At 39.9% G+C, this 27,643-nt stretch overlaps 3 protein-coding genes across 5 annotated transcripts; 2 read left to right on the top strand and 1 right to left on the bottom strand.

The window, feature by feature from the left end:
• Positions 1 to 761: 761 nt before the first annotated feature.
• Positions 762 to 10,811, bottom strand: LOC113141481 (ladderlectin-like). 2 transcript variants are annotated; one of them, XM_026325921.1, is made up of 5 exons: positions 10,648 to 10,811; positions 5,695 to 5,786; positions 5,403 to 5,534; positions 1,062 to 1,173; positions 762 to 927 (listed from the first exon to the last, which is right to left on the bottom strand). In XM_026325921.1, exons 1-5 carry the CDS (start codon positions 10,706 to 10,708, stop codon positions 860 to 862), a joined length of 465 nt encoding a protein of 154 aa, XP_026181706.1. In that variant the 5' UTR covers positions 10,709 to 10,811; the 3' UTR covers positions 762 to 859. The 2 variants fall into 2 exon arrangements, with proteins under 2 accessions (XP_026181706.1, XP_026181715.1); XM_026325930.1 differs by lacking the exon at positions 10,648 to 10,811 and adding an exon at positions 6,466 to 6,637.
• Positions 10,812 to 15,267: 4,456 nt separating this feature from the next.
• On the top strand, positions 15,268 to 17,875 carry LOC113141466 (ladderlectin-like). 2 transcript variants are annotated; one of them, XR_003296743.2, is made up of 6 exons: positions 15,268 to 15,439; positions 16,120 to 16,211; positions 16,372 to 16,503; positions 16,997 to 17,108; positions 17,213 to 17,340; positions 17,481 to 17,875. XR_003296743.2 is itself a non-coding variant. In XM_026325892.1 (5 exons), exons 1-5 carry the CDS (start codon positions 15,379 to 15,381, stop codon positions 17,278 to 17,280), a joined length of 465 nt encoding a protein of 154 aa, XP_026181677.1. In that variant the 5' UTR covers positions 15,268 to 15,378; the 3' UTR covers positions 17,281 to 17,412. The 2 variants fall into 2 exon arrangements, 1 of the variants encoding a protein (XP_026181677.1); XM_026325892.1 differs by lacking the exon at positions 17,481 to 17,875 and having other exon boundaries at positions 17,213 to 17,412.
• Positions 17,876 to 25,199: 7,324 nt separating this feature from the next.
• On the top strand, positions 25,200 to 26,714 carry LOC113125427 (ladderlectin-like). The gene is made up of 7 exons (XM_026298880.1): positions 25,200 to 25,273; positions 25,375 to 25,467; positions 25,565 to 25,600; positions 25,812 to 25,909; positions 26,036 to 26,170; positions 26,254 to 26,359; positions 26,644 to 26,714. The coding sequence occupies exons 2-7, from the start codon at positions 25,404 to 25,406 to the stop codon at positions 26,712 to 26,714; spliced, it is 510 nt and encodes a 169-aa protein (XP_026154665.1). The 5' UTR covers positions 25,200 to 25,273; positions 25,375 to 25,403.
• The last annotated feature ends 929 nt before the right edge of the window (positions 26,715 to 27,643 follow it).

Below are 27,643 nucleotides of genomic sequence, written 5' to 3'. Positions count from 1 at the left end.
AAACTCAAAAGAAGACTTGTATGTAAATATATATATATAATATATAATATATATATATATATAATATATATGGACTTTTATGTAAATATAAGGTCGTCTCATTTACCTAAAAGTATATATTTTCCTCTGTGTAACTTCTACTACTGTTTGGTCTTGGGGCGATACAGAGGTAGATATTCTGTATCTGTGTGTTGGATCCAAGTCTAGTCCAAGTCCAAGTTTAATGATGATTGGTCGGGTTTTCAAGCTGGTCGACCTTAAAGAGTTCCCAGAAATGACCCCACGGTTCTGAGAGTCATTTTGTCAGACCAACAGCCAGAAGAACCTCGGCTGAGGGTCCTAGTGAGCCGAGCCAATACTACAACTACAACAGACTATGGGCCAAATGGGGGCAGCACTTATAAAGTATCATTTATTTATTTATTTGCTGTGCCTAGTGTGATTTGAAATTTCATAATACAGGAGCCATAAAACACAGACCAACTGGTTTCAATGCTGATAGACTTTTATTTTGGCATGAGCCAAGAAAGAAGAGTCAGACTGCAGAATAAAGTGGAGCTCAAAGCATTCTTTCCATAACACATTCAGTCTGCTCTTATTAAAGGCACAAAACCTCAGAGACAGTCCAGCTCCTGTTTATGTTACTTGTCTCTTCCTTCCTTCAGTAGCGTTACAGCCATAGAAAAGAAACAGATGATATATACTGGATATGATAGAAGATGTCAAATGAGATACAGTAGAATTCAGGTTCTATGAGACTGATGGCACAAAATGTGAGAGTATGCAAAGACAAACACACCTCCACCAGTGTTTGTGCTTTTCACAGGGATTTCATGCCTCTGGATCAGACCTGGGATCATTAATAGTTTCTGACACAGACAGATGGGAGAGGAGTCTGACAGTCCAGATCATTCCAGAACCATTTACCTGTAAGTACCAACAACATGTGTGTCAGTCAGTGCTACAGACCAAGACCTGAGACCTGAGACTGTCTAATGAGGACATGGTCTAATCAATATGTAGATAGTTTGTTTTACTATAGTGACATTTTGGTGATTTACCTTCAGCATTTAAGTGTAGACAGTCCTCATTGCCCTGCCAGTTGTCAGGTTGTCCAGGACGCCACTTTGTGTATGTGAAAGGTGTTCCATCAATCCATTTCCACTTGCCCTCCTATAAAACAGAAGAGAAAGAGAAAATGTAGTGACGTGTTTCAGTGTCTGATGAAGACAAATCAAACCACAGGACACTGACTGTGTTTAGGGTTGATGGAGGGGACACAGAATAAGGAGAGACACATTCAGGCTGGTTTGAGCTTCCTGCTTCTGAAGAGTGCAGACACACTTCTGCTTGCTCCCGCTTCTGACAGTTTTACTTTGCTTTTATTCCTTTTTACGTCATTTATTCTTACCCAATGATTTTATAATACACATTTTAACATTATTTTACCCCTTTTTTAACTGCATTTGGAATTTTAGTGAGGATTTTATTTTTATTTTTGATCAACCTCCAATGATCATGCCTCCCTTCTCTGAGGACGATTACAGCAAACTCCTACAGAAAATCTTCCCGGGGCATCCTATTCCCTATCACCAAGAACCTCGCCAACCTGATGAAGCACATCACTACTGGGCCCAAACTGACCTCCTCCCCCAGTGTCATTTTTACCCCCAGAAGTCCCTCAAAGCGGCATGCCCCACCAATTCCTCAGCAAGCTCTGCTGCAATCATCACAACTGCAGCATCCACCACCCCCTCCTCCACAATGTCACCGAAATCATTCTTTGTCTCCACAGCGTGATAACAGCACAGTAAGCTCTAACTGATATGTGCTTGGTCCAGGCTGCAATACTGTCATGGCTCTCTCCAGGAAAAGCCGGGGCCCAGTATGCAAATAGCTGTTTCAATCCCAGTTTTGATAGGTAACAGAAAAAGTTTGGTAAATCTACAGAGAAATAAGATTTACCCAATGCATTCCGCAAATTTATGTATCCCTTGCCAACCACAGTATGTCCCAGAACATGGGGAAAACAATGTTTTTAACACACTAAATTTAGCTCTTTTAAATGTCAGGTCTTTGGTAGGCAAATCATTTTTAATCAGTGATTTTATTATTAAGCACAAGCTTGATTTTATGTTTTTAACCGAAACATGGTTAGGACAAGATAATAATGCTGCATTTCTTATTGAATCAACCCCTCCAAATTTCAGTTTTATGAGTGAAACAAGAATACATAAGAAAGGAGGTGGAGTTGCTATTTTATTTAATGATAAATATATATATATATAAAACATATCATATGGAAAGTTTGACTCCTTTGAATATGTTGCTCTTCATACCAAATCCTCCTGTCGAGCAACACTTGTAACTATTTATAGACCCCCAAAGTACAACTCACATTTTTTTGACGAGTGTGCTAAATTACTATCTATTGTATGCATTGATTTTAATTGATTGATTTTGATTGTATTGTTTTAGTGGGTGACTTTAACATTCATGTTGATAATCTCAATGATGCAAGTGCAAAAGAACTCTTGAACATCCTGGACAACTTTGGGCTTTCTCAGCATGTAACAGATCCAACACATATCAAGGGACACACACTGGATCTAATAATCTCTAAAGGTTTTAATATTTCTGAGGTGGTGGTGACCGATGTTGCTCTTTCTGATCATTGCTGTGTTTTTTTTAAAAACAACCACCCCTGCTGTTTTGAACACAGGTGAAACAGAGGTAGTCAAAAAGTGGAATATTAACGAGAAGAGCTGTGCATTATTCATTCAGGCTTTTGCACCATCACCAACCATGGCATCAACCCCTGTTGATGATCTTGTAAGCAGTTTCAGCTCCAAAGTTATGACTGTTATTGATTCCATTGCCCCAATTAAGACCAAGGTATTGTCAGCAAGAAAAAAGTCAAAGTCACCTTGGAGAAAAGCCACAGTGGTTAAAATTCAGACAAGAATATGCACAGGCAGAACGCAAAACCAAACTCCAGGTTCATTTCGACTTGAACAAAGAGTCTTCACAACTATAACCAAAAATTAAAAAATGCAAGGCAATCATTTTTCTCAGAGGTTATCAATAGAAACAGCCATAATGCCCGCACATTGTTTTCTGTTATAGACAGACTCACAAACCCAGCACCCTCTCTTCCTTCTGAACTGCTGTCCAAAAAGTCATGCAATGATTTTGCAGCTTTTTTCACAGACAAAATATCAAAGATAAGACAAACTATCTCTAGCTGCAGTCCTAGGAACATGACAATATCACCTGTGCCTCCTTGTTCTCCAGTGAATCTAGAACATTTTGATCTCCTTGATCACAGAGCTCTGGCAGAAATGCTTCTACAATTAAAATCTACATCATGCTGCCTTGATATTTTACCAACAAATTTTTTTTTAAATGTTTTTAACAGCTTAGCTCCAGATGTATTGCAGATTGTCAATAGTTCTCTTCAGTCAGGGCAGTTTCCCCAGGCCTTAAAAACTGCTGTTATAAAACCTCTTCTTAAAAAGCCTAATCTAGATGCTTCAGCAGTAAGTAACTACAGGCCAATATCAATTCTTCCATTTTTGGAAAAATAATTGAAAAAGTAGTTTTTCAACAAATTCACAGATTTATGGTGCAAAACAATCTTTTTAATGCACTTCAGTCTGGATTTCGCACACACCACAGCACAGAGACTGCACTTATTAAAATTTTAAATGATTTACATTTGAATAATGATGAATCCAAAACCTCTGTTTTAGTACTACTGGACCTCAGTGCTGCATTTGACATAGTTGATCATGATGTGCTGCTTGATAGACTAGAAACGTGGGTGGGAGTTACTGGCACAGTGTTAAATTGGCTAAAATCTTACTTACAAGATAGAGACTATTTTGTCTCACTTGGTAACTATGAGTCTGAGCGAACAAAAATGAAATGTGGGGTTCCTCAGGGGTCTATTCTTGGTCCTCTCTTATTCAATATCTACATGCTGCCCCTTGCTCAGATTATGGAATACTACAACATTGACTACCATACTTATGCAGATGACACCCAACTTTATATATCAGTATCATCTCATGATTATAGTCCTCTAATTTCATTATGTGAGTGTATTAATCAAGTCAAAGAATGGATGCGCCAGAATTTTCTCCAGCTCAATACAGACAAGACAGAAGTGATTGTTTTTGGCCCCAAAAATGAAAGGTCAAAGGTCATTGCTCACCATGACTCCATGTCATTGAAAGCTACAAATCAAGCCAGAAACCTTAGTGTAATCATTGACTCAGACCTGAATTTTAACAGCCACATAAAATTCATCACTAAATCTTCCTATTACCACCTGAAAAACATTGCTAGAATAAAAGGTTTTCTGTCTAAACAAGATGCAGAAAAACTTGTTCATGCATTTATCTTCAGTAGGTTAGACTATTGTAATGGCTTGTTTACAGGTCTTAGCAAAAAGTCAATCAGGCAGCTGCAGCTAATCCTGAATGCTGCTGCCAGAGTCCTTACAAACACCAGGAAACTGGACTATATCACACCAGTTCTTAGATCACTACACTGGCTTCCCGTTAGTCAAAGGATAGATTTTAAAATCTTATTGCTAGTTTATAAAGCACTAAATGGTTGTGGACCAAAATATATTCAAGATGTATTAGTTCCCTATGAGGTTTACAGACCCCACAGGTCATCTGGAAACAGGTCTACTGTGTGTTCCCAGAACCAGAACCAAACAAAGTGAAGCAGCATTCAGTTACTATGCTCCTCACTTGTGGAACAAACTTCCTGAACACCTGAGGTCTGCTCAAACTGTCAGCTCATTCAAATCAGGACTGAAAACCCTGTTGTTTCCTGCTGCCTTCAAATAATTGTTCATTCTTGTTTTCTTAATGTGCTTTTATGTTTTATTTTAATTTACTTTACTTGATTTAAATTTATTTTATGTTAAATGTCTTTGTTTTTAGATGCTCTTTTCAATGCTTTTAATGTAATTATATGCCTTGTAAAGCACTTTGAATTGCGTAGTGTATGAAAGGTGCTATACAAATACATTTGCCTTGCCTTGCCTTACAAAGCCATAAATTAGTTGTTATGTGTCAACATCAGTCACCAAGAGTCAGTGATTATGTGAACAGTGCAGAAAGAGAATTCAATAGTTGTTCTTTAAAGAAGAACTTCATGGCATCTGATAAAATGACTGAGTGTCTGATCTGAGTCAGTGTTGGTTTGGACTGAAGTTGGACAACGAGGATGGAGAATCAACATTAGCAGCTTCTACCATAACACGTTCATTGTTGTCAGCATTGTGCATTGTGGGTAATGTAGGCTGTTCATTGTGATGGTGACAATATAACATTAGGACAAAGCCAATATCAGCTGAGTATTTATCTGTCAGACTGTGAATTTACCTGTGTAATATCATGGCCTCCAAGCCATATGAGTCCAGTCCCTTTAGCGTCAGAGATCACTTTCTGAATCACTGCATTCTCCTCAGCATCAAGCACAGATGCAAGCCATCCATTCTGAAGGAGGCAGTTTTTCTACAGTGCAGATAAACAGACAGTGGAGTCAGTAAAGAAGCAAAAAAAGCTGAGTAGTAGGAAAACACCAAGGCAGGAATAGATGCCAGTGTTAAAGTGAACACAGACCAAATAAACAGTGTAGAATCATTGTGGACTGAATCCACATCACTCTGATTACCTCAGCATCAGGCCAGGTCATGGCTTTGGGAACATAGGTGAAGCAACGATTTTTACTGGGCCTCCAAACGTTCGGACAATCAAAGTAAGATGCTAAAGACAAACAAAATGCATAATGTTGAGTTTCTCATGAATTTAAACCACCTCCCTGTTTCTGACAAAGATACTAACAATTACCTTTGTTTCCCTTCAGTGTGTTGGGCTAATAAAATTAACCACTTTCTCCTTGAATTTACATATATATATGTTATATAGGGAATCACTGCATCTCGTCCTCTGACACATTAAAACTCATTATGTTCATTATTATTAAACAGTTTCCTTTGGTCCACAGCTGCATCTTTGGATGAAGGAGAGAAAATACAGAAATGACCATGAAGGAAATAATCAGGTTTATTTCTGATGTGTCTTAATGTATGAAGAAGTACAAAGCCCTTAGTTTGCCTTAAAGTAAGTCAGAGAGAAGGAAATGTGCAGGATGTTGTATCTAACTCTGATGAACAAAGTGGTCAAAGTCCAATAACACAAACTCTAATAGACTGGGTTGGAATTTGGGCAGTGCAGCTCTGTGTAGAACATCCTGTCAGCATCATTTCCAGAGACACAACAGGTGGAAAGACATTATATTGATCCATTTCATATCTGTGTTGGGCTCTAGGAAACTTAACGCAGAAGTCATTTGGTTTGATCCACAGAATATATACATTTATAACATCTGGATATCTATTCCATAAACATATATACACACAATATATAGTGTAGTAATACTCACCCTGAGCTGTGTCCAGAGCCAACAGGGCACAAAGAAGAGCAGCCAGAATCAGAGTCTTCATGGTGAAGATGATGCAGATGTTAAAGATGAGGCTGATATCTCTGTAGGGAACAGACCTGTAAAGACTGACAGCCTGTCAAAGACAAGACACCAGATGATCAGGGAGTTGGAGTCTCTGATATTTATGTAGTGAAGCTGTTTGCTGAGTATAAATGTTCTTCAGCAACGCCCTGAATTAATTAAAAAAATTCACAGACAACGGCTGTTTGAGCCACCCAGTGCAAATGGCAGAGAGACACCACAAACCTTAAGGCCATAACATCAAAGAACGTCCTGATGTGACTTTTACTGTGTTTATTAGTTCAGACGTGTCAGCAGGTCAGACTGAACAGTGTAGACAGTTGTAGGCAGCAGAGATACAACAAAAACCTTTCAAATCCCTTTTAAACAGATTGTTGCTGCTGATGTTGTGGATGTAAATAAAAGACAAAACCCAGCTGGTGGAGAATTTCTGGGTAAATGTTGATGGGAGCTGTAGTTTTTGCTCACACTAGCAGCATGTTAGCCTGCTACAATGCTGAACAAACATATTTATTATTCCACCTGCTCAGAATCAGCATGAACAAATGAAACATCACCTTGAGTCAACAGGCAGTTTTAAGGAAAACCAAACTCTGATCCAACCTTTCATCATGATCTGGGAGCTGTTTGGGGAACTGATGGTGGATCTTTGTTGGTCTTTGTTTCATTAGTTAACCTTTACATTGTGTAAAAATGTCATTAGAGGACACAGCAACAGAATCTCAGAGCAGTGTGAAGTAGCAGGAAACTGTCATCTACAAATTTAGGTCTCAGATTAACAGAAAATAAACAGGTTTGAATAAAAAATCAAATATCCTTATGATAAAATCAGGAATTTCCAGTAAGACCTCTGCTTTGGGCTTCTGCTGTCTGAGATATTCTCTAAATACTCCATCGCTCTGGGCCATCTTCCTGATGTACCTATGGATCTTTGGTGATTCTTCTCAGATGGTAGCTATAATGCTCACCAGTCCTCGACCTCCTTCAGTCCTCTTAGTGTACGGTCTCAGGATGCTGGATTTGGGGTGAAACTCTCCATGCATTTTGAGGAGTTTCCTTGTCTTGACATCAGCAGCCTCTATCTCCTCTTTTGGCCAGCTTATTATACCAGCGGGGTATCCGATGCCCGGCAGGGCGTAGGTGTTGATGGAACAAGTCTTCCCATTTAGCTGACTTCTTAGGACTTGCTTTACTCTCTGTGGCTGCTTTACATCACAGCGCTAACATCACATGTCATGAAAGTGTTTGAGAGACTGGTCCTGCAACACCTGAAGTCCCAAGTGTCTGAATTTCTGGACCCCCTGCAGTTTGCATATCAAGAACACATCGGAGTGGAAGATGCCATCATCTTCTTAATGCACAGAGCATACTCCCATCTGGAGAGGCAGGGCAACACTGTGAGAGTCATGTTTTTTGACTTTTCAAGTGCTTTCAACACTATTTAGCCCCACCTGCTAAGTGCAAAGATGCAGGATATGGAAGTTCCCGCAGATATGGTGGAGTGGATCAAAGACTACCTCACTGGGCGGCCACAGTTTGTTCGCTTAGATGGCTGCATATCTGATGTGGTGATGAGCAGCACCGGTGCACCTCAAGGAACTGTACTAGCACCATTCCTGTTTACACTCTATACCTCAGACTTCCGCTACAACTCAGGAACCTGTCACCTCCAAAAGTTCTCTGATGACTCTTCAATCATTGGATGCATCAACAATAATAACGATGAGGAATACAGACACTTGATAAAAAGATTTGTTGATTGGTGTAACAACAACTGTCTAAAGCTCAACATCAAGAAAACCAGAGAACTGGTGGTGGACTTTAGGAGGAACAAGAAGACCCCAGTCCCTGTCTCCATCCTTGGAGACGAAGTAGAGATTGTGGACTCATACAAATACCTTGGAGTCCACATTAACAACAAACTGGACTGGTCAAACAATACAGATGCACTCTTCAAGAAAGGACAGAGCAGACTGTTCTTCCTCAGGAGACTCTGTTCTTTTGGTGTGTGCAACAAGCTACTGAAGATGTTATATCAGTCTGTAGTAGCGAGTGCACTGTTCTTTGAAGTTGTGTGCTGGGGAGGTGGCATCAAGGCTGGTGAGGCCAACAGACTAAATAAGTTAATCAGGAAGGCAAAATCTGTTGTTGGACTGGAACTGGACAGTCTGGAGGCTGTGGCAGAGAGGAGGATGGTGGACAAAATCAGCTCCATATTGGACAATCCTGCCCACCCACTTCATGAGGAACTGTGGCGAATGGGAAGTTCATTCAGCCACAGACTAATTCCCCCTAAAGCCAAGACTGAAAGATTCAGGAAGTCTTTTGTGTCCACGGCCATAAGACTCTATAATTCCTCAATAAAAACAATAACGCACACACACACACACACATGCATGTACACACACACACACACACACACGCATGCATGTACGCACACACACACACACACACACACACACACAAACCCCCCAAATAATAATAATTACTTTATTACTTTATTAATTACTTTATGAATTACTATTAATCAATATAATTTAATAATATAATATAATAATAATAATAATATAATATAATCAATAATCTCAAATTGAATAAGTGCTGTAACAACTAAATTTCCCCTTGGGGATTAATAAAGTACTTCTTCTTCTTCTTCTTCTTCTTCTTTACTTGCAGCTTCTTTTTGATTCCTATTTGCCTTTGGGATTCCAAGGTTCTTGTAGCTTCCCTCAACATCTGCTCTGCTGCCTTTTGGCAATTCAGTTCCTTCAGTCCTGACAACCCTTTCTCTCTCTGTTATCATCCGACCACACTTATCCAGTCCAAATGACATTCCAGTGTCATTGCTGTAGACCCTGGTGGTGTGGATCAGTGAGTCGATGTCTTCGATGTCTTTCTTGTAATCAATCCGGGCAGTCTACAGGTTAGTCAGTCTGGTCTTACAGTGTTCTGCCCCCCTGGTGTTCTTCCCCATTCCTTTCTGAGCCCTGCTCAAGTATTCAGCCATGTGCTTACTCGTATTAGCCGCTATAATGCCTGACAGGAGCTTCCATGTTGTGCAGAGACAGGTTATTGGATGGTAGTTGGATGGGACTGCTCCCTTTTGGGGGTCCTTCAGGATCAAGACTGTCCTTCCTTCAGTTATCCATTCAGGGTGAGTCCCATCTATTTGCAGCTGGTTCATTTGATCTGCCAGGCGCTCATGGAGTGGAGTTAGCTTCTTTAGACAGTAGGTGTGGATCATGTCAGTTCCTGGTGCTGATCAGTTCTTCGTGCCTGGGTTTCCAAGTTTCCATATGTCCCACATCCTCTTCATATAACCCCTTTCCCTGGGATTACTTATGTAGTAGTGGTCCAGCAGTTCTCTATTCTCTGCCCTCGTCCATGAGTGTGGTGTTCCAGTAGCCCACTTCATATCAGGCTGCCCTGGTTCCCCAGCACCTGACGCAGACCTTGTTGACCCGGGCAACGTCTGAGCCTGTATGACTCCTGTGCTCATTTTTGTATTGATGTGGGCCAGTTGCATTAAGGACCTTGCCTAAGGCCTGTGCTTTTCACAGGGATTTCATGCCTCTGGATCAGACCTGGGATCATTAATAGTTTCTGACACAGACAGATGGAAGAGGAGTCTGACAGTCCAGATTGTTCCAGAACCTTCTCCCTATAAGTACCAACAACATGTGAGTCAGTCAGTGCTACAGACCAAGACCTGAGACCTGAGACTGTCTAATGAGGCCACGGTCTCATCAGTATCTAGTGAGAATGTGCTCTTTTTGTGAAGTTTTTGTGGTTTACCTCCAAAATTCATCTGTAGGCAGTGCTATACACCCTGATAGTTGTCACGTTGTCCAGGAGCCCAGTTTGTGTATCTGAAAGGTGTTCCATCAACCCAGGACCAGTTACCCTCCTGTAAAACAGAATAGAATAAAATGATGAAGGACAACATAAGGACAAAGCCTATATCAGCAGAGGACTTTTCTGTCCTCATGAACAGTTTACCTGTTGTGTATCACTGCCTCCAATCCATGCTGCTGTACCGTCACCGATCATATCTATTCCATAAACATATATACACACAATATATAGTGTAGTAATACTCACCCTCAGCTGTGTCCAGAGCCAACAGGGCACAAATAAGAGCAGCCAGAATCAGAGTCTTCATGGTGAAGATGATGCAGATGTTAAAGATGAGGCTGATATCTCTGTAGGGAACAGACCTGTAAAGACTGACAGCCTGTCAAAGACAAGACACCAGATGATCAGGGAGTTGGAGTCACTGGTATTTATGTAGTGAGGCTGTTTTCTCAGCATACATCTTCTTCTTCAGAAACGCCCTGAATTAGACTAAAGGTTTCACAGATCCTGCTCTTTGAGCCCCTACAATCAGTACAAACACGAATTTGCAAAAAAATTACATTTAATTGTGTCTTAAGGCGGAAACATTGTGTTCACTGAGACAAGACCTAAAGTTTGTTTGGATCCAGTTTGGACTGAAGCCACGTGGAGACTTTAGAGTCTTGGAAAATATCTTCAGTTGAGCAACAAAACCTTCCTGAGTTCATTTAGCTGCTCAGTTCATTTGTCAGAAACACAGTCAGGATAACACCAGAGTATCTGGAGGTCAGTGACTGTAAATTTCTATGTGATTGAATCTGTAGGCCTGTTGTTATTAATGGACTTTGACTAGTTGACAAAATGAGCTGATGTCAAATCCCCCTGGAGCTCTCATACCAGATAAGTTCCTATTATCTATCTACCTGGAGGCCTTCCCACGAAGACAGACTCAGTGTCTCTGGTCCAACAACGCCCTGGATCAGTTTCACATGTCGCCCAAAGCTGATCTGTCACCTGCTCATTACAAACAGTCAGAGCAAACTTTAATGTTGCCTGATAGAAAGTAAATAAAAAGTTCAATAACATGTTAAAACAGCAGGAACCGTTCTCTTCTCAGGACATGTGTTGGCAGAGACTAGAGGCTAAAGGGTTTTTTGAGCTATTTCCCTACACAAATATCAAATATCTTGATCACAAGATCAACGTATTTCATGAGAACAATATCTGGATTCAACTCTCATGGCCTCATCTGTGCAAACCAGAATCTACAATATTATTAAAGATAAAAAAGGCAGCTGGGATTGGCTCCAGCAGATCCTGTGACCCTGGTTAGGAAAAAGTGGGTATACATGATTAGACTTTGAGCATCATTTACCTTCACTTGTCAGATCAGTCTCCTTTCTGTTAATCTGAGACTTAAACCTGGAGATGACAGTTTCATGATACTTCACACTGCTCTGAGATTCGTTTGCTGTGTCCTGTAATGAAATTATTTCACAACAACTAATAAACTGTTTTCACTGACCTATGATCCCTCACAAAAACACTTTCTTGAAACCTGATCAGTGATACCAGGTACAGCAGATCGGGGTTTGGGGAGGTTCAAGTCCTGATCAGGGTGCCACTAGTGTGGGCCCTTAGGCAAGGTCCTTAACGCTACTGGCCTACATCATTACAAAAATGAGCAATAGAAACACAGGAGTTGTTCAATTCCAACCAATATATATGTCACAGCTAGAGGATGTGGTTTGCTCTCTTAATTCCACAGGCTCCCCTCGCGATCCAGCTCCCTCCTGGTTTTTTAAAGAAGTTTTTCCCTGTGTAGGCAAATTGGTCCTTAACATTATTAACAGTAGTCTATCGTCTGGTGTTGTTCCTTCTAATTTCAAACATGTGGTAGTGCAACCGCTTACAAAGAAACCTAGTCTTGATCCATCTGTTCTGGCTAACTATAGACCTATTTCTGGACTACTGTTTTTTTTTCAAAGGTTTTAGAAAAAGTTGTGTATACTCAATTGAAAGCGTTTTTGGATGAGCATGAGATCCTTGAGATCTTTCAGTCCGGTTTCAAACCACACCACAGCACAGAGTCAGCTTTAATTAAAGTTTTTAATGATATTTTCACTTGTTCTGATACTGGCGGTTTCGTGGTTCTTATTCTTCTTGATTTATCTGCTGCCTTTGACACAGTTGACCACCACATTTTGATTTCTCGCCTGCATGACGTTGTAGGTATCCGTGGTCTTGCATTGGAGTCGTTTAGGTCTTACCTGGCAGCTAGAACTTTCTCTGTGGGTCTTGCCAGCTTTTAATACTCCTCTGCTTGTCTGTCCTCTGGGGTTCCCCAAGGTTCAGTTTTGGGGCCTTTGCTTTTTTCCCTCTACTTACTTCCTCTGGGTTTCATCTTCAGAAAACATGGCATATCTTTCTATTGTTATGCAGATGATACCCAGGTTTAAAAGGAGGGTTTTTCAATTGCACTTTTGCTCGCATGTCTTGATGACATTCAAGCCTGGATGGCATTAAATTTTCTACACTTTAATGAGGCAAAGATGGAAGTAATGCTGGTTGGCTCTAATGCTTCCAGTGAATCTTCTGGTGTGAATCTAGGCCCCTTGACATCACATCTTAGACCACTGGTCACTAATTAAGGCTTCAAAATGGACACGGATCTTAAATTTGATAAGCAAATTGGTGCGGTGGTAAAATCCAGTTTTTTCCACTTAAGGCGTTTGCCAAAACTACAACCTCTAGTGTCAAGGCAGCACTTTGAGCTAGCAATGCATGCCTTTGTTACATCACGCCTTGACTATTGTAATGCTCTGTATGTTGGGGTTAGTCAGGCATCCCTTTCACGTCTCCAGCTGGTCCAAAATGCGGTGGCTCGTCTTTTAACTGGAAAGTGAAAAAACGAGCACATCAAACCAATGCTGGCTGCACTCCATTGGCTGCCAGTGTCTTTTAGGGTTCATTTTAAGGTTTTATTATTTGTTTTAAAATCTTTAAATGGCCATGCCCCATCTTATCTTACTGAACGTTTTCACCCTTATACTCCTAGCCGCTCCCTTAGATCAGGCGAACTGATCAGCACCAGGAACTGACATGATCCACACCTACTGTCTAAAGAAGCTAACTCCACTCCATGAGCGCCTGGCAGATCAAATGAACCAGCTGCAAATAGATGGGACTCACCCTGAATGGATAACTGAAGGAAGTACAGTCTTGATCCTGAAGGACCCCCAAAAGGGAGCAGTCCCATCCAACTACCATCCAATAACCTGTCTCTGCACAACATGGAAGCTCCTGTCAGGCATTATAGCGGCTAATACGAGTAAGCACATGGCTGAATACTTGAGCAGGGCTCAGAAAGGAATGGGGAAGAACACCAGGGGGGCAGAACACTGTAAGACCAGACTGACTAACCTGTAGACTGCCCGGATTGATTACAAGAAAGACATCGAAGACATCGACTCACTGATCCACACCACCAGGGTCTACAGCAATGACACTGGAATGTCATTTGGACTGGATAAGTGTGGTCGGATGATAACAGAGAGAGAAAGGGTTGTCAGGACTGAAGGAACTGAATTGCCAAAAGGCAGCAGAGCAGATGTTGAGGGAAGCTACAAGAACCTTGGAATCCCAAAGGCAAATAGGAATCAAGAAGAAGCTGCAAGTAAAGCAGCTGCCGGGCATCGGATACCCCGCTGGTATAATAAGCTGGCCAAAAGAGGAGATAGAGGCTGCTGATGTCAAGACAAGGAAGCTCCTCACAATGCATGGAGAGTTTCATCCCAAATCCAGCATCCTGAGACCGTACACTAAGAGGACTGAAGGAGGTCGAGGACTGGTGAGCATTATAGCCACCATCTGAGAAAAACCACCAAAGATCCATAAGTACACCAGGAAGATGGCCCAGAGCGATGGAGTATTTAGTGAATATCTCAGACAGCAAAAGCCCAAAGCAGAGGTCTTACTGGAAATTCCTGATTTTATCATAAGGATATTTGATTTTTTATTCAAACCTGTTCATTTTCTGTTAATCTGAGACCTAAATTTGTAGATGACAGTTTCCTGCTACTTCACACTGCTCTGAGATTCTGTTGCTTTGTCCTCTAATGACATTTTTACACAATGTAAAGGTTAACTAATAAAACAGTTTTCACTGAGATATGGCACCACTGTCAGACTGGAAAATAACTAGCAGGTCACTAATGTCTGAAGTTTTCAGTTTGGATTGGATTAGTTAGTGCTGACTAACACTGCAGGCCTGTTTGACTTAAGTTAATGTCACTGTCCTGAATTTGCAGCTTTTCCTCCTCCAACAAAGATCCACCATCAGTTCCCCAAACAGCTCCCAGATCATGATGAAAGGTTGGATCAGAGTTTGGTTTTCCTTAAAACTGCCAGTTGACTCAAGGTGATGTTTCATTTGTTCATGCTGATTCTGAGCAGGTGGAATAATAAATATGTTTGTTCAGCATTGTAGCAGGCTAACATGCTGCTAGTGTGAGCAAAAACTACAGCTCCCATCAACATTTACCCAGAAATTCTCCACCAGCTGGGTTTTGTCTTTTATTTACATCCACAACATCAGCAGCAACAATCTGTTAACAAGGGATTTGAAAGGTTTTTGTTGTATCTCTGCTGCCTACAACTGTCTACACTGTTCAGTCTGTCCTGCTGACACGTCTGAACTAATAAACACAGTAAAAGTCACATCAGGACGTTCTTTGATGTTATGGCCTTAAGGTTTGTGGTGTCTCTCTGCCGTTTGCACTGGGTGGCTCAAACAGCCGCTATCTGTGAATTTTTTTCAATTAATTCAGGGCGTTGCTGAAAAACATTTATGCTCAGCAAACAGCCTCACTACATAAATACCAGAGACTCCAACTCCCTGATCATCTGGTGTCTTGTCTTTGACAGGCTGTCAGTCTTTACAGGTCTGTTCCCTACAGAGATATCAGCCTCATCTTTAACATCTGCATCATCTTCACCATGAAGACTCTGATTCTGGCTGCTCTTCTTTGTGCCCTGTTGGCTCAGACCTCAGCTCAGCGTGAGTATTACTACACTATATATTGTGTGTATATATGTTTATGGAATAGATATCCAGATGTTATAAATGTATATATTCTGTGGATCAAACCAAATGACTTCTGCGTTAAGTTTCCTAGAGCCCAACACAGATATGAAATGGATCAATATAATGTCTTTCCACCTGTTGTGTCTCTGGAAATGATGCTGACAGGATGTTCTACACAGAGCTGCACTGCCCAAATTCCAACCCAGTCTATTAGAGTTTGTGTTATTGGACTTTGACCACTTTGTTCATCAGAGTTAGATACAACATCCTGCACATTTCCTTCTCTCTGACTTACTTTAAGGCAAACTAAGGGCTTTGTACTTCTTCATACATTAAGACACATCAGAAATAAAACCTGATTATTTCCTTTATGGTCATTTCTGTATTTTCTCACCTTCATCCAAAGATGCAGCTGTGGACCAAAGGAAACTGTTTAATAATTTTGGACATAATGAGTTTTAATGTGTCACAGGAAGAGATGCAGTGATTCCCTATATAACATATATATATGTAGATTCAAGGAGAAAGTGGTTAATTTTACTAGCCCAACACACTGAAGGGAAACAAAGGTAATTGTTAGTATCTTTGTCAGAAACAGGGAGGTGGTTTAAATTCATGAGAAACTCAACATTATGCATTTTGTTTGTCTTTAGCATTTTCCTTTGATTGTCGGGACGTTTGGAGGCCCAGTAAAAATCGTTGCTTCATCTTTGTTCCCAAAGCCATGACCTGGACTGACGCTCAGGTAATCAGAGTGATGTGGATTCAGTCCACAATGATTCTACACTGTTTATTTGGTCTGTGTTCACTTTAACACTGGCATCTATTCCTGCCTTGGTGTTTTCCTACTACTCAGCTCATTTTGCTTCTTTACTGACTCCACTGTCTATTTATCTGCACTGTAGAAAAACTGTCTTCGTCAGGGCGGATGGCTTACATCTGTGCGTGATGCTGAGGAGTATGCAGTGATTCAGAAAGTGATCACTGACGCTAAAGGGACTGGACTCATATGGCTTGGAGGCCATGATATTACACAGGTAAATTCACACAGTCTGTCAGATAAATACTCAGCTGATATTGGCTTTGTCCTATATGTCATATTGTCACCATCACAATGAACAGCCTACATTACCCACAACGCAACTGGACTGCTGACAACAATGGACATGTGTTATGGTAGAAGCTGCTAATGTTGATTCTCCTTCTTCATTGTCAAACTTCAGTCCAAACCAACACTGACTCAGATCAGACACTCAGTCATTTTATCAGATGTCATGAAGTTCTTCTTTAAAGAACAACTATTGAATTCTCTTTCTGCACTGTTCACATAATCACTGACTCTTGGTGACTGATGTTGACACATAACAACTAATTCATGGCTTTGTAGCTCAAACCAGCCTGAATGTGTCTCTCCTGACTTATTCTGTGTCCCCTCCATCAACCCTAAACACAGTCAGTGTCCTGTGGTTGGATTTGTCTTCATCAGACACTGAAACACGTCACTACATTTGATTCTCTTCTGGTTTATAGGAGGGCAAGTGGAGATGGACTGATGGAACACCTTTCACATATGCAAACTGGCGTCCTGGACAACCTGACAACTGGCAGGGCAATGAGGACTGTCTACACTTAAATGCTGAAGGTAAATCACCAAATTGTCACTATAATAAAACAAACCATATTAACGTGAACGTCTCGGTCTTGGTCTGTAGCAGTGACTGACTCACATGTTGTTGGTACTTACAGGTAGATGGTTCTGGAATGATCTGGACTGTGAGACTCCTCTCCCATCTGTCTGTGCCAAGAACCTGTGATGATCCCAGGTCTGATCCAGAGGCATGAAATCCCTGTGAAAAGCACAAACACTGGTGGAGGTGTGTTTGTCTTTGCATACTCTCACATTTTGTGCCATCAGTCTCATAGAACCTGAATTCTACTGTATCTCATTTGACATCTTCTATCATATCCAGTATATATCATCTGTTTCTTTTCTATGGCTGTAACGCTACTGAAGGAAGGAAGAGACAAGTAACATAAACAGGAGCTGGACTGTCTCTGAGGTTTTGTGCCTTTAATAAGAGCAGACTGAATGTGTTATGGAAAGAATGCTTTGAGCTCCACTTTATTCTGCAGTCTGACTCTTCTTTCTTGGCTCATGCCAAAATAAAAGTCTATCAGCATTGAAACCAGTTGGTCTGTGTAAATGATCACAATTTAACAAGTGTTTCAGCTATGACACCACTAAATAATACTGTACATCTTCATTTATGAGCACTTATTCTAACATTATTGAATATCCTTTCATGCATTTATAAAGTTTATCTTATTGGGGTCAGTGAATTGGGCAAGGACAATTTGACATTCAGATGCAATCAGTGGACAAGCCTTTCAAACTACTGAGCCACAGTCCCAGGATTTTAGAAAAACCAAAACCAGGATCCAAAGGGGAAGAATTACAACATGGAAATGGAAAGTGACACCACATTGAAGAAGGTGAACATAAAGGCTGCTAATTTAAACTTACAGCCATGTTGCCATGTTATCGAGCATTGTGGGCAACTTTAGAGTGAAAGCTGATGCTGATACACTTTTTCATTAAATGCTACTGTAATAAAGTCATCTGGCCTCCATGTGGTGTTATAGTTATAGTCATCAGCTCATCCACTGCAGGATATAAACCATCCAAACATCCAAAAACTGCATCCAGATTTGGAAAATTGGGATTTCTGTTAATTTTTTTTTTTTTTTACAATTTCCTAAGTGTCAAATATGATACACATTAACGTGCAGTAATTCACAAACATCAAACATAAAATAAAGAGAAATGGAGCCCATGTTGATTTGACAGGGACATACAGGCTGAGTCATCACTAGACACATATCAGAAAACTGAACTGAAAAATGTTAATAGTTTGACTTCCACTTAAGAAAAAGTTATTGTCACTGATAAACAGCAGAAGCTTAGACCCATTATTAAAAAAAGAAATAAAAACTTCTCAGAATTCAGACTTTAAAGTCACTGTGCACTGTTCTAGCAGCTGATATTTGATATTTGTGACTTTGGTACAGATCAGATCACATTTATGACCAACTTATGCAGAAAACCAAGAAACTGCAAATGCTGTCATTACTGTTTTCAGACCCGTACAGTGACCGACTTTGGTAAAGATCAGATCACATTTATGATAAATTTATGCAGAAAACCAAGAAACTACAAACTAAAAACCAAGAAATTACTTTTTGACTATGAGGTTGTAAACAAAATACCAGTGAACGGCTGCAAATTTATTACAGTCTATGACAATTCTACAGTGTTTTCTTTCATGAAATGGTCCACCAGGCTGCTTTCAAAATAAACATTTAGTTTCTCAATGGCCACTTTTTCTGCAAATGTAACTCTTCTTTTATGTCTCATGCAAAAAATAAGTCTATCAGCATTGATACAACCTGGTCTGTGAGTGTTACCTTTGTTTTCTTTAAGGATTAAAATTCACTGGGTCTCATAATAATGCCAGTAAAGTAAAATCATTTATATTATGTTGCACACTTTTTAAGTTGATATATATCTTGCTGAGAGAAGACAAACTTTTCACTGACCTCAAGTTTCCAAATGTACAACATGAAATACTACAAACAGAATAAACTGACTTCTACTCAAATGGAAATATAATATAATAATATAATGGAAATATATGGAAAAAGAAAAAAACCTACTCAGCGCTAGTTGCAGGACAGGAAAAACAAAAACTGCTCTAAATCTCTAAGGAGCACAGGTTCCTGACATAGAACAGGCAAAACTGCAGGAGACTCATCTGTCCACAAGGTGGCGCTGAAGTTATCTTTGTCAACAAAATAAATACTATCCTTTGTGTCATGTAGACATGACAGAAATGTTTCTTTTGCTATTCCAACAGCTAGTAAACCTGAAGAACTGTGGTATAATGTGTTCAAATGATCATTGTTTTTAAAGACTCTTACCCACCACTACATGAGTCCAACAGATAGTAAGTATATCTGATTTCTCTTAATTGCCCCTCTGAAGTGTGTTCCTGGGCTTTACTGATCATGATTCTCTTTCATAATGTGTTTTGTTTTGGAGCTCCTGTGAAAACTCCAGACCAGATCCAGAATTGTTACATAACAGTGAACTGAACTGAAATCATGCCAAGGAAGAAAACATGTGTTGGCAGATGATGGCGTAAACGTGGCATTAAAGGGGAGTCAGTGACAAAAGGGAGTTCATACCATAAATGGTAAAGAATTTGGGGAGACTGATGAGTCTTTCAACCTCCCTATGTTGTTTAGGAGGGGCTCTTTTAAAAATCCACAGAAAAGGAGATTCAGGGCTCTTTGTCAAGATCCTTGGCTGATACATATCACTTTCTGCAAAGGGTGTGGTCGGAGATTTTTCCTAAATTAGCAGAGGAATTCATTTTAAATTTTCCTTTTGTTTCTCTGCATTTCATCTGTAAATCCATTTTTTATTTTATTTTTTTTTCCATTTTTCCCCATTTACCAGATCCTTACTTTTGGAAAATCCAAACAGGCTACCCTTTTCTTGAGTAAATACAAGGAGTATTGAACTCTTAATCTTATATTTACTTGCAAGGAAACAGCATCGATCCACGCAGGTTCTTTCCAGCGTCTACAAGGGCCTGTGGGGCGAGGTTGACACCTCTTTGTGGCATGGCTGCACATGCGCACACACCGCACAGACATAAATTAAAACACTTATACCATTATTTTAACTCAAGACCAGAAAAACCAAATTATTGTTCCAAAAACCGTTCAGCAGATACATGGGCTGTATCCCAAAAAAATAAAAAAATTATTTGTGGGATTTGGGATACTCGTTTAACTTCATCTTCTGATTAACAATCAGATTATATTAGGTAACTATGTCCATCTGTCCTATAAAGGGACTGATAGGTGACAACTGTCATGCTGCAGAAGGATTTGCCTACAAAGTAAACAACACTCTGTCCAAACATGTTTCCTCTATGCTGTGGCACATTTTCCTCCTTTCCTTCCCCCACCCACTGCTCACACAAACTAAAGGCACAGGATCACAGAGTTTCTGCCCTGGTCATGTCCTAACACTGAGGTTAATTTGCTTTCTTTGTAACGCCAACATCTGTTTATCTCCACTGTAGAAAAACTGCCAGACTATGAATGCAAACCTGGCATCTGTATGCGATGCTGAGGAGTACAAGGTGATTCATCCAAACATGCTTGAATGCTTGGATGAGCAGATTTTCAAGTTAAAAAATTGTAGGGGCTTTGGTCAAAGCAGAGCTTTACAACAACATCACAAGTATCAAATAAAATGAGCGAAATGGAGCCCATGTTGCTTTGACAGCTGAAGAGGAACATACAGGCTGAGTCAACACTAGATACATATCAGAAACCTCAAATGAACTGAAATATGTAATTTTGACTTTCACAAGAAAAACCAGGTCACCATCGTCACTAGATAAATATCAGAAACCTGAACTCAACTGAAATATGTTGTTTGAACTTTCACAAGAAAAAAATCTATTTAAATTGAAAAATGTATGCCATTTAAATAAATAAATAAATGTGGATATGCAGTACATTTGTCAGTATATTTAAAACAGGTCTGTGTCAGCAGCACAATGTCAGACAAGGATTTATAATCTCCCAGCAGGACATGCCCGGTTCCCAGGGACGCATCCAAGACAGAGGCCCGGACTTCCTTAAATGGCTCCTGTCGATGTGGAGGAGCAGCAGCTCTACCCTGAGCCCCTCCTGAAAGATTAAGCTCCTCACCCTATCTCTACGGGAGCACCCAGCCACCCTGCAGAGGAAACTCATTTCAGCCACTTGTATCTGAGATCAGATTCTTTGGGTCACAATCCAAAACTCGTGAGGTAGGAACGTAGACTGACTGCTAAATCCACAACACACTGGTACAGTGAACGCATAACTGCTAAGGCCGCAGATGCAGTATGTTTAACAGCTTAGAAATACTGTGTTTGGTCATATTTGTGATTAGTAGAGATCAGATCACATTTATGACAAATTTGCACTATTGAGTTTTCACACATTATGAGTGCGAACAAACATTTTCTTTGAATTTGTACTTTGATCGCCTGTGTTTTGAGCTGTGTCAGTAATTACATTATTCAGAATCTAATTGAGTAAAGTTTATCTTATTTGGGGTCACTTGGCAACAGTGGAGGGGAAAAACTCCCCTTAACGCAAGAAACCTCCAACAGAACCTGGTCTTAGTTTGAGCGGCCACCTGCCTTGACCGTTTGGGATGAGTGGATAGAGGAGAGAGAAAAGAACAGGAACACACTCTGGGAACCACAAGTAAACCTGCAATCTTAAGTGCTCTATTGGCATAATATGGTACTATGAGGTCTTTGAGGTATGAAGATGCTTGACCATGAAGGGATTTGTATGTGAGAAGGATTTTAAATTCTATTCTGGATTTTACAGGAGCCAATGAAGCGAAGCTAGTGTTGGAGAAATATGTTTTTTCTTACTAGATCCTGTCAGGACTCGGGCTACAGCATTCTGGATTAACTGGAGGCTTTTTATGGAGTTACTGGGACATCCAGATAGTAATGAGTTACAGTAATCTAGCTTTGAAGTAACAAATGCATGGACCATTTTTCTGCATCATTTGGAGAGAGGATATTCCTAATTTTCTCAATATTGCACAAGTCAAAGAAGGCAGTTCTAGAGATTAGTTTTATGTGTGAATTAAAGGACATGTCCTGGTCAAAAATACCTAAATAACATTTTCACAGTAGTCCTGGAAGCCAAAGCTCTGCCATCTAAAGTAGCTATACTGTTAGAAAAGCTATTTCTAGGGATTTTAGTCCCAAATGTAATAACTTCTGTTTTCTCTGAGTTTAAAGTAGAAAGTTAGTTGTCATCCAGGCTTTTATTTCCTTTAGACATGCCTCAGGTCTGGTTAACTGCTTTGTGTTATCAGTTTGTGTTTCATGGACAGATACAGCTGAGTGTCATCTGCATAGCAGTGGTAATTAATAGAATGCTTCCTAATGACATTGCGTAAGGGAAATAAGGTGAAGATAATCGGTCCTAGCACCAAACCTTGTGGAACTCCATAACTAACTTTTGTGCACATGGAAGGTTCATCATGGACATGAACAAACTGGAATCTGTCTGATAAATAAGATTGGAACCATTTTAACACTGTTCCTTTGATTCCAATTACATTCTCCAGTGTCTGTAATAAGATGCTGCGGTCGATGGTATTAAAAGCAGCACTAAGGTCTAGGAGGACAAGTATAGAAACGAGTCCATTATCTGAGGCTAAGACAAGACTGCTGGTGACTTTTAATACTTCTGTTTCTGTACTATAATGTGCTCTAAATCCTGATTGAAAACCTACAAATAGTTCATTTCTGTGGAAGTGGTCACATACCTGCTTACCAACAGCCTTTTCAAGGATCTTAGAAATAAATGGTAGGTTGGATATTGGTCTATAATTAGCCTAGACTCTGGGATCAACACTGATCATTTTGAATAAGGGTTTGATTACTGCAGTCTTAAAAGTCTGTGGTACTGTAAACCATCCAAATATCCAATAATCTTGAATGCTTGGATGAGCAGATTTTCAAGTTAAAAAATTGTAGGGGCTTTGGTCAAAGCAGAGCTTTACAACAACATCACAAGTATCAAATAAAATGAACGAAATGGAGCCCATGTTGCTTTGACAGCTGAAGAGGAATATACAGGCTGAGTCATCACTAGATACATATCAGAAACCTGAACTGAACTGAAATATGTTGTTTGAACTTTCACAAGAAAAAAATCTATTTAAATTGAAAAATGTATGCCATTTAAATAAATAAATAAATGTGGATATGCAGTACATTTGTCAGTATATTTAAAACAGGTCTGTGTCAGCAGCACAATGTCAGACAAGGATTTATAATCTCCCAGCAGGACATGCCCGGTTCCCAGGGACGCATCCAAGAGAGAGGCCCGGACTTCCTTAAATGGCTCCTGTCGATGTGGAGGAGCAGCAGCTCTACCCTGAGCCCCTCCTGAAAGATTAAGCTCCTTACCCTATCTCTACGGGAGCACCCAGCCACCCTGCAGAGGAAACTCATTTCAGCCACTTGTATCTGAGATCAGATTCTTTGGGTCACAATCCAAAACTCGTGAGGTAGGAACGTAGACTGACTGCTAAATCCACAACACACTGGTACAGTGAACGCATAACTGCTAAGGCCGCAGATGCAGTATTTTAACAGCTTAGAAATACTGTGTTTGGTCATATTTGTGACTTATGCAGACAAATTTATGCAGGAAACCAAGAAACTAGAAGATGGTTTGTATGTATTTGTCTGTATGCAGAGAGAGAAACTAAGTCAATAACTGCTGTGTCCAACTGTACAGATCTTCCAGAAGCAAAGGTCAAAAACAATCAAACAGGTTAGTGAGACTAAAACATGAAAAACTCACAGAATCAGAAGGGGATGGAACCAAATATTCCAGTTATATCATTTTAACAAGTGTCAAATATGATACACATTAAGGTGCAGTAATTACTGACAACTGCAGGGGCTTTGGACAACATCACAAGCATCAAATAAAATGAGCAAAATGGAGCCCATGTTGCTTTGACAGCTGAAGAGGAACATACAGGCTGAGTCAACACTAGATACACATCAGAAACCTGAACTGAACTGATGACATGAACCGATATGTAATTTTGACTTTCACAAGAAAAACTTTGCATCCTTCTTTAATGGTCAAAGTGACAGGCCTGGGTCAACTAGAAAAAAAGGAATTCAGACTCTAAAGTCACTGGTCGCAGTGAGGACAGCTGTACAATAATATACAGTATCATTGTATGTTACTGTAATTCAAATTAAACTTTAAAGTCCATTTAAAAAATCTCTTTAAATTGAAAAATGTATGCCATTTAAATAAATGTGTGTATGCAGTACATTTGTCAGTATATTTAAAACAGGTCTGTGTCATCAGCACAATGTCAGACAAGGATTTACAGGTGGATGCCAGAGGAATCTCTAAAACCTGTTACAGAGATAATGTCTTTTTGTTGATGGAGGTACCATGTGACAAAGCACAATGTTTAGGCCCTGCGTGTACAATGAATGTAATTGCATAACTTAACTGCCAGTGATGGATGGCAACCTTAGAAACAAGAAAATGGAAAATAAATCCTCAATAGTCAGCAAACTGTAACACAAAGGGGGGAAACTGGAATAAAGCAGTTAAAACAGCAACGCAAAATGTAGTTCAAATACAAACGTTTCCATTCAAGGAGAAGTTCACTATTTCTCCCATGTGCCCTATAAATACTGTGTATCTGCTTGTATTAAAGGAAAAACACCTGAAATGACATACATCTACATTTGGGGTTTAAGTAGCTGCCTGTGGGTTTACAGCTGCAAGAAAAGTAATGGCACTGTTTCCAAGTTTTATCCATCCATCCAGATCACATTTATGACAAATTTATGCAGAAAACCACAAAATTAGAAACTAAAAACAACAAAATTACATTTTGACTCTTTAATGGTTAATTAATTAAATAGGCCTGTTGCACTAATGAGTTCCCACATGAGTATGAACAAACATTTTCTTTGAATTTGTAATTTGATCGCCTGTGTTTTGACTATTCTTCCTAATAATGATATTACAGCTTTGTGTGTTGCTGTGTCATCAGTTCCTCATTTTGTGGGAGATAAGTAACTGTATTTATGAGCTGCTCTTTGGCTTCTTCAGCACCTTCATGTGAGGCTGACACTGAGAAGGAAGAAGATAATTCTGCTGCAGGTTTGCCACAAACCCTCTGATCATCTTCCTTCTTTCCTTTAATGAACTGTCAGTCACTGTGTGAGAAGGATTCCTAACATGTATGGTTCTCTTTGCTGAAGGTAAAAATCTGTATAATCTGATCTCCACCATGAAGATGCTCGGTGTCTTTGTGCTTTGTGTCTGTGCCATGATGGATCTGACTCCAGCTGCAGGTGAGAACTGCATTAAAAAGACCAAGATGGTTTGTATGTATTGGTCTGTATGCAGAGAGAGAAACTAAGTCAATAACTGCTGTGTCCAACTATCCAGATCTTCCAGAAGCAAAGGATGAAAACGATCAAACAGGTCAGTGAGACTAAAATATGACAAACTCATAAAATCTGAAGGGGATGGAACCAGAAATTCCACTCATATTATTAACGTTGTTCATAATAAAACAAGTATCACTGACTGACAGTGTGTACAGCTGTTGTTTTGGTTTTACTTCACATTACACAGTGAATACTATATATCAATGTAATGAACTGATTATTAAATAGTCTGTATTTGTCCTCAGCAAGTAGCCCCCTGGTGAAGAGGACCGTGTTTCGGTCTCGCTACGGGAACCGTTTATACCATTACATTCCAAGACCCATGACTTGGGCTGAAGCTGAGGTAAAATCACTGAGTTTATTCTTTTTACACTGATTTGAACACTTAGTTAATTGGACTCCTCTTTTGGCCCTGCTTACTGCTATTGCTCCTCTCTGGGCCACTTCACACTGTTATTCTCCACTGCAGAGAAACTGCCAGTCCATGGGTGGAAACCTGGCATCAGTGCATGACACTCATGAGTATCATGGAATTCAGAAGGTGATAATGACTGCCAGTCATGACTACAAAGAAACATGGATTGGAGGCTTTAATGCACAACAGGTATTTTATGATTCATTACACATTTGTCTGTTTGTATGTAATAACCATTCCTAATTCTTAATCTGTTTAATTTTGTCATCTAGAACAATGTTTGGCACTGGAGTGATGGCACACTTTTCCACTATACAAACTGGTGTCCTGGAGAGCCGACTCAGAGCCAGCAGCACTGTTTGCAGATGAATTATTCAGGTAAATCCAAAAGCTCTGAGCCTTATTCTGTGAGTGTTTTAAATGATGAAGGCTAAAAAAAAGAGTTGGAAATAAAGCCTGTCTCAATTACAAAGTCTTTCATGTTCATTTGTTGTTTGCAATGTGCAATATTATATCATTTAGAGCAGAATTAAACGTATTTTATCTCATGGAAATATGTGTGGTGATGATTTAAATACCAATTCCCCTGTTCCTCAAGATAAACTGGTCTCAGTAAACACTTCTATGTAGCACTGACTGGCTGCTGTGCCTTGTACTTACAGATCAGAAGTGCTGGGATAATCTAGAGTGTAACAGGCATCTTCCATCTGTCTGCGCCAAGAAAGTATATTGATACCTGGACTGGAACAGAGGCTTCAAGTACCCGTCAGAGACCACCTGAAACATTGAGAGATTTGTTACTGCTTATCTTTACACACTCACCTGCATCTGTATTATCAGTCTCATTTATAAGATGAAGGTTTTATACCTTGTTTTATTTCTTTTCTATGGCTGTAACGCTACTTAAGGAAGGAAGAGACAAGTAACATAAACAGGAGCTGGACTGTCTCTGAGGTTTTGTGCCTTTAATAAGAGCAGACTGAATGTGTTATGGAAAGAATGCTTTGAGCTCCACTTTATTCTGCAGTCTGACTCTTCTTTCTTATCTAATGCAAAAATAAAAGTCTATCAGCATTGAAACCAGTTGGTCTGTGTTTTATGGCTCCTGTATTATGAAATTTCAAATCACACCAGCAAATAAATGAATAAATAAATAAATAAAGCTGAACATCATTTTGGAACAGCTTATTGTTAATTCCTGCCCCACTATATGCACTATAATTATAGAAGTTACAAAACTGATGTTTTGTTGACTGTGGTTTTGCACATGAAACATCCATCCTTTTTCTACACCCGCTTTTTCCTGAAAGCCAGGGGATCAGCTGGAGCCTATCCCAGCTCTCTCTTGGGTGAAAGCAGGGGTACACCCTGGACAGGTCACCAGTCCGTCACAGGGTGCATATGAAACAAAACTACATAAATTCACTGATGCATCATCATCCAAACATCAGACAAACACTTATTTTATTGCAAAAGTGAATCAGTCACCATTTAGTTTAGATTAGTGCTGCCCCCATCTGGACGTCCTAGGTCAACTTTTTCAGAATAGTTGTGGTTCTGGGTGGCAGGACTCAAATGATGTGCAGTATTTCAGGGGGGATCAGGCTCACAAATTAGCATGAACTGAATATATTATGGACAGAAATATGAAAAACATGTGAC

This window comes from Mastacembelus armatus, chromosome 18, assembly GCF_900324485.2.
Source record: "Mastacembelus armatus chromosome 18, fMasArm1.2, whole genome shotgun sequence".
NCBI classification, from domain to species: domain Eukaryota; kingdom Metazoa; phylum Chordata; class Actinopteri; order Synbranchiformes; family Mastacembelidae; genus Mastacembelus; species Mastacembelus armatus.
Note: the sequence above shows the minus strand (reverse complement) of the source record. Positions and strands in the feature narration are given on the sequence as shown.

Excerpts from the sequence above, each read along its gene's own strand:
- LOC113125427 (XM_026298880.1), top strand. The coding sequence starts at position 25,404 with ATGAAGATGCTCGGTGTCTTTGTGCTTTGTGTCTGTGCCATGATGGAT. Across the intron at positions 25,468-25,564 it reads GGATCTGACTCCAGCTGCAG|ATCTTCCAGAAGCAAAGGAT; the intron begins GTGAGAACTGCA and ends CCAACTATCCAG. Across the intron at positions 25,910-26,035 it reads TGACTTGGGCTGAAGCTGAG|AGAAACTGCCAGTCCATGGG; the intron begins GTAAAATCACTG and ends TCTCCACTGCAG.
- LOC113141466 (XM_026325892.1), top strand. The coding sequence starts at position 15,379 with ATGAAGACTCTGATTCTGGCTGCTCTTCTTTGTGCCCTGTTGGCTCAG. Across the intron at positions 16,212-16,371 it reads TGACCTGGACTGACGCTCAG|AAAAACTGTCTTCGTCAGGG; the intron begins GTAATCAGAGTG and ends TCTGCACTGTAG. Across the intron at positions 17,109-17,212 it reads TCTACACTTAAATGCTGAAG|GTAGATGGTTCTGGAATGAT; the intron begins GTAAATCACCAA and ends TGGTACTTACAG.
- LOC113141481 (XM_026325921.1), bottom strand. The coding sequence starts at position 10,708 with ATGAAGACTCTGATTCTGGCTGCTCTTATTTGTGCCCTGTTGGCTCTG. Across the intron at positions 5,787-10,647 it reads GGCTCTGGACACAGCTGAGG|CATCTTACTTTGATTGTCCG; the intron begins GTGAGTATTACT and ends GTTTGTCTTTAG. Across the intron at positions 928-1,061 it reads TCTACACTTAAATGCTGAAG|GTAAATGGTTCTGGAATGAT; the intron begins GTAAATCACCAA and ends TGGTACTTACAG.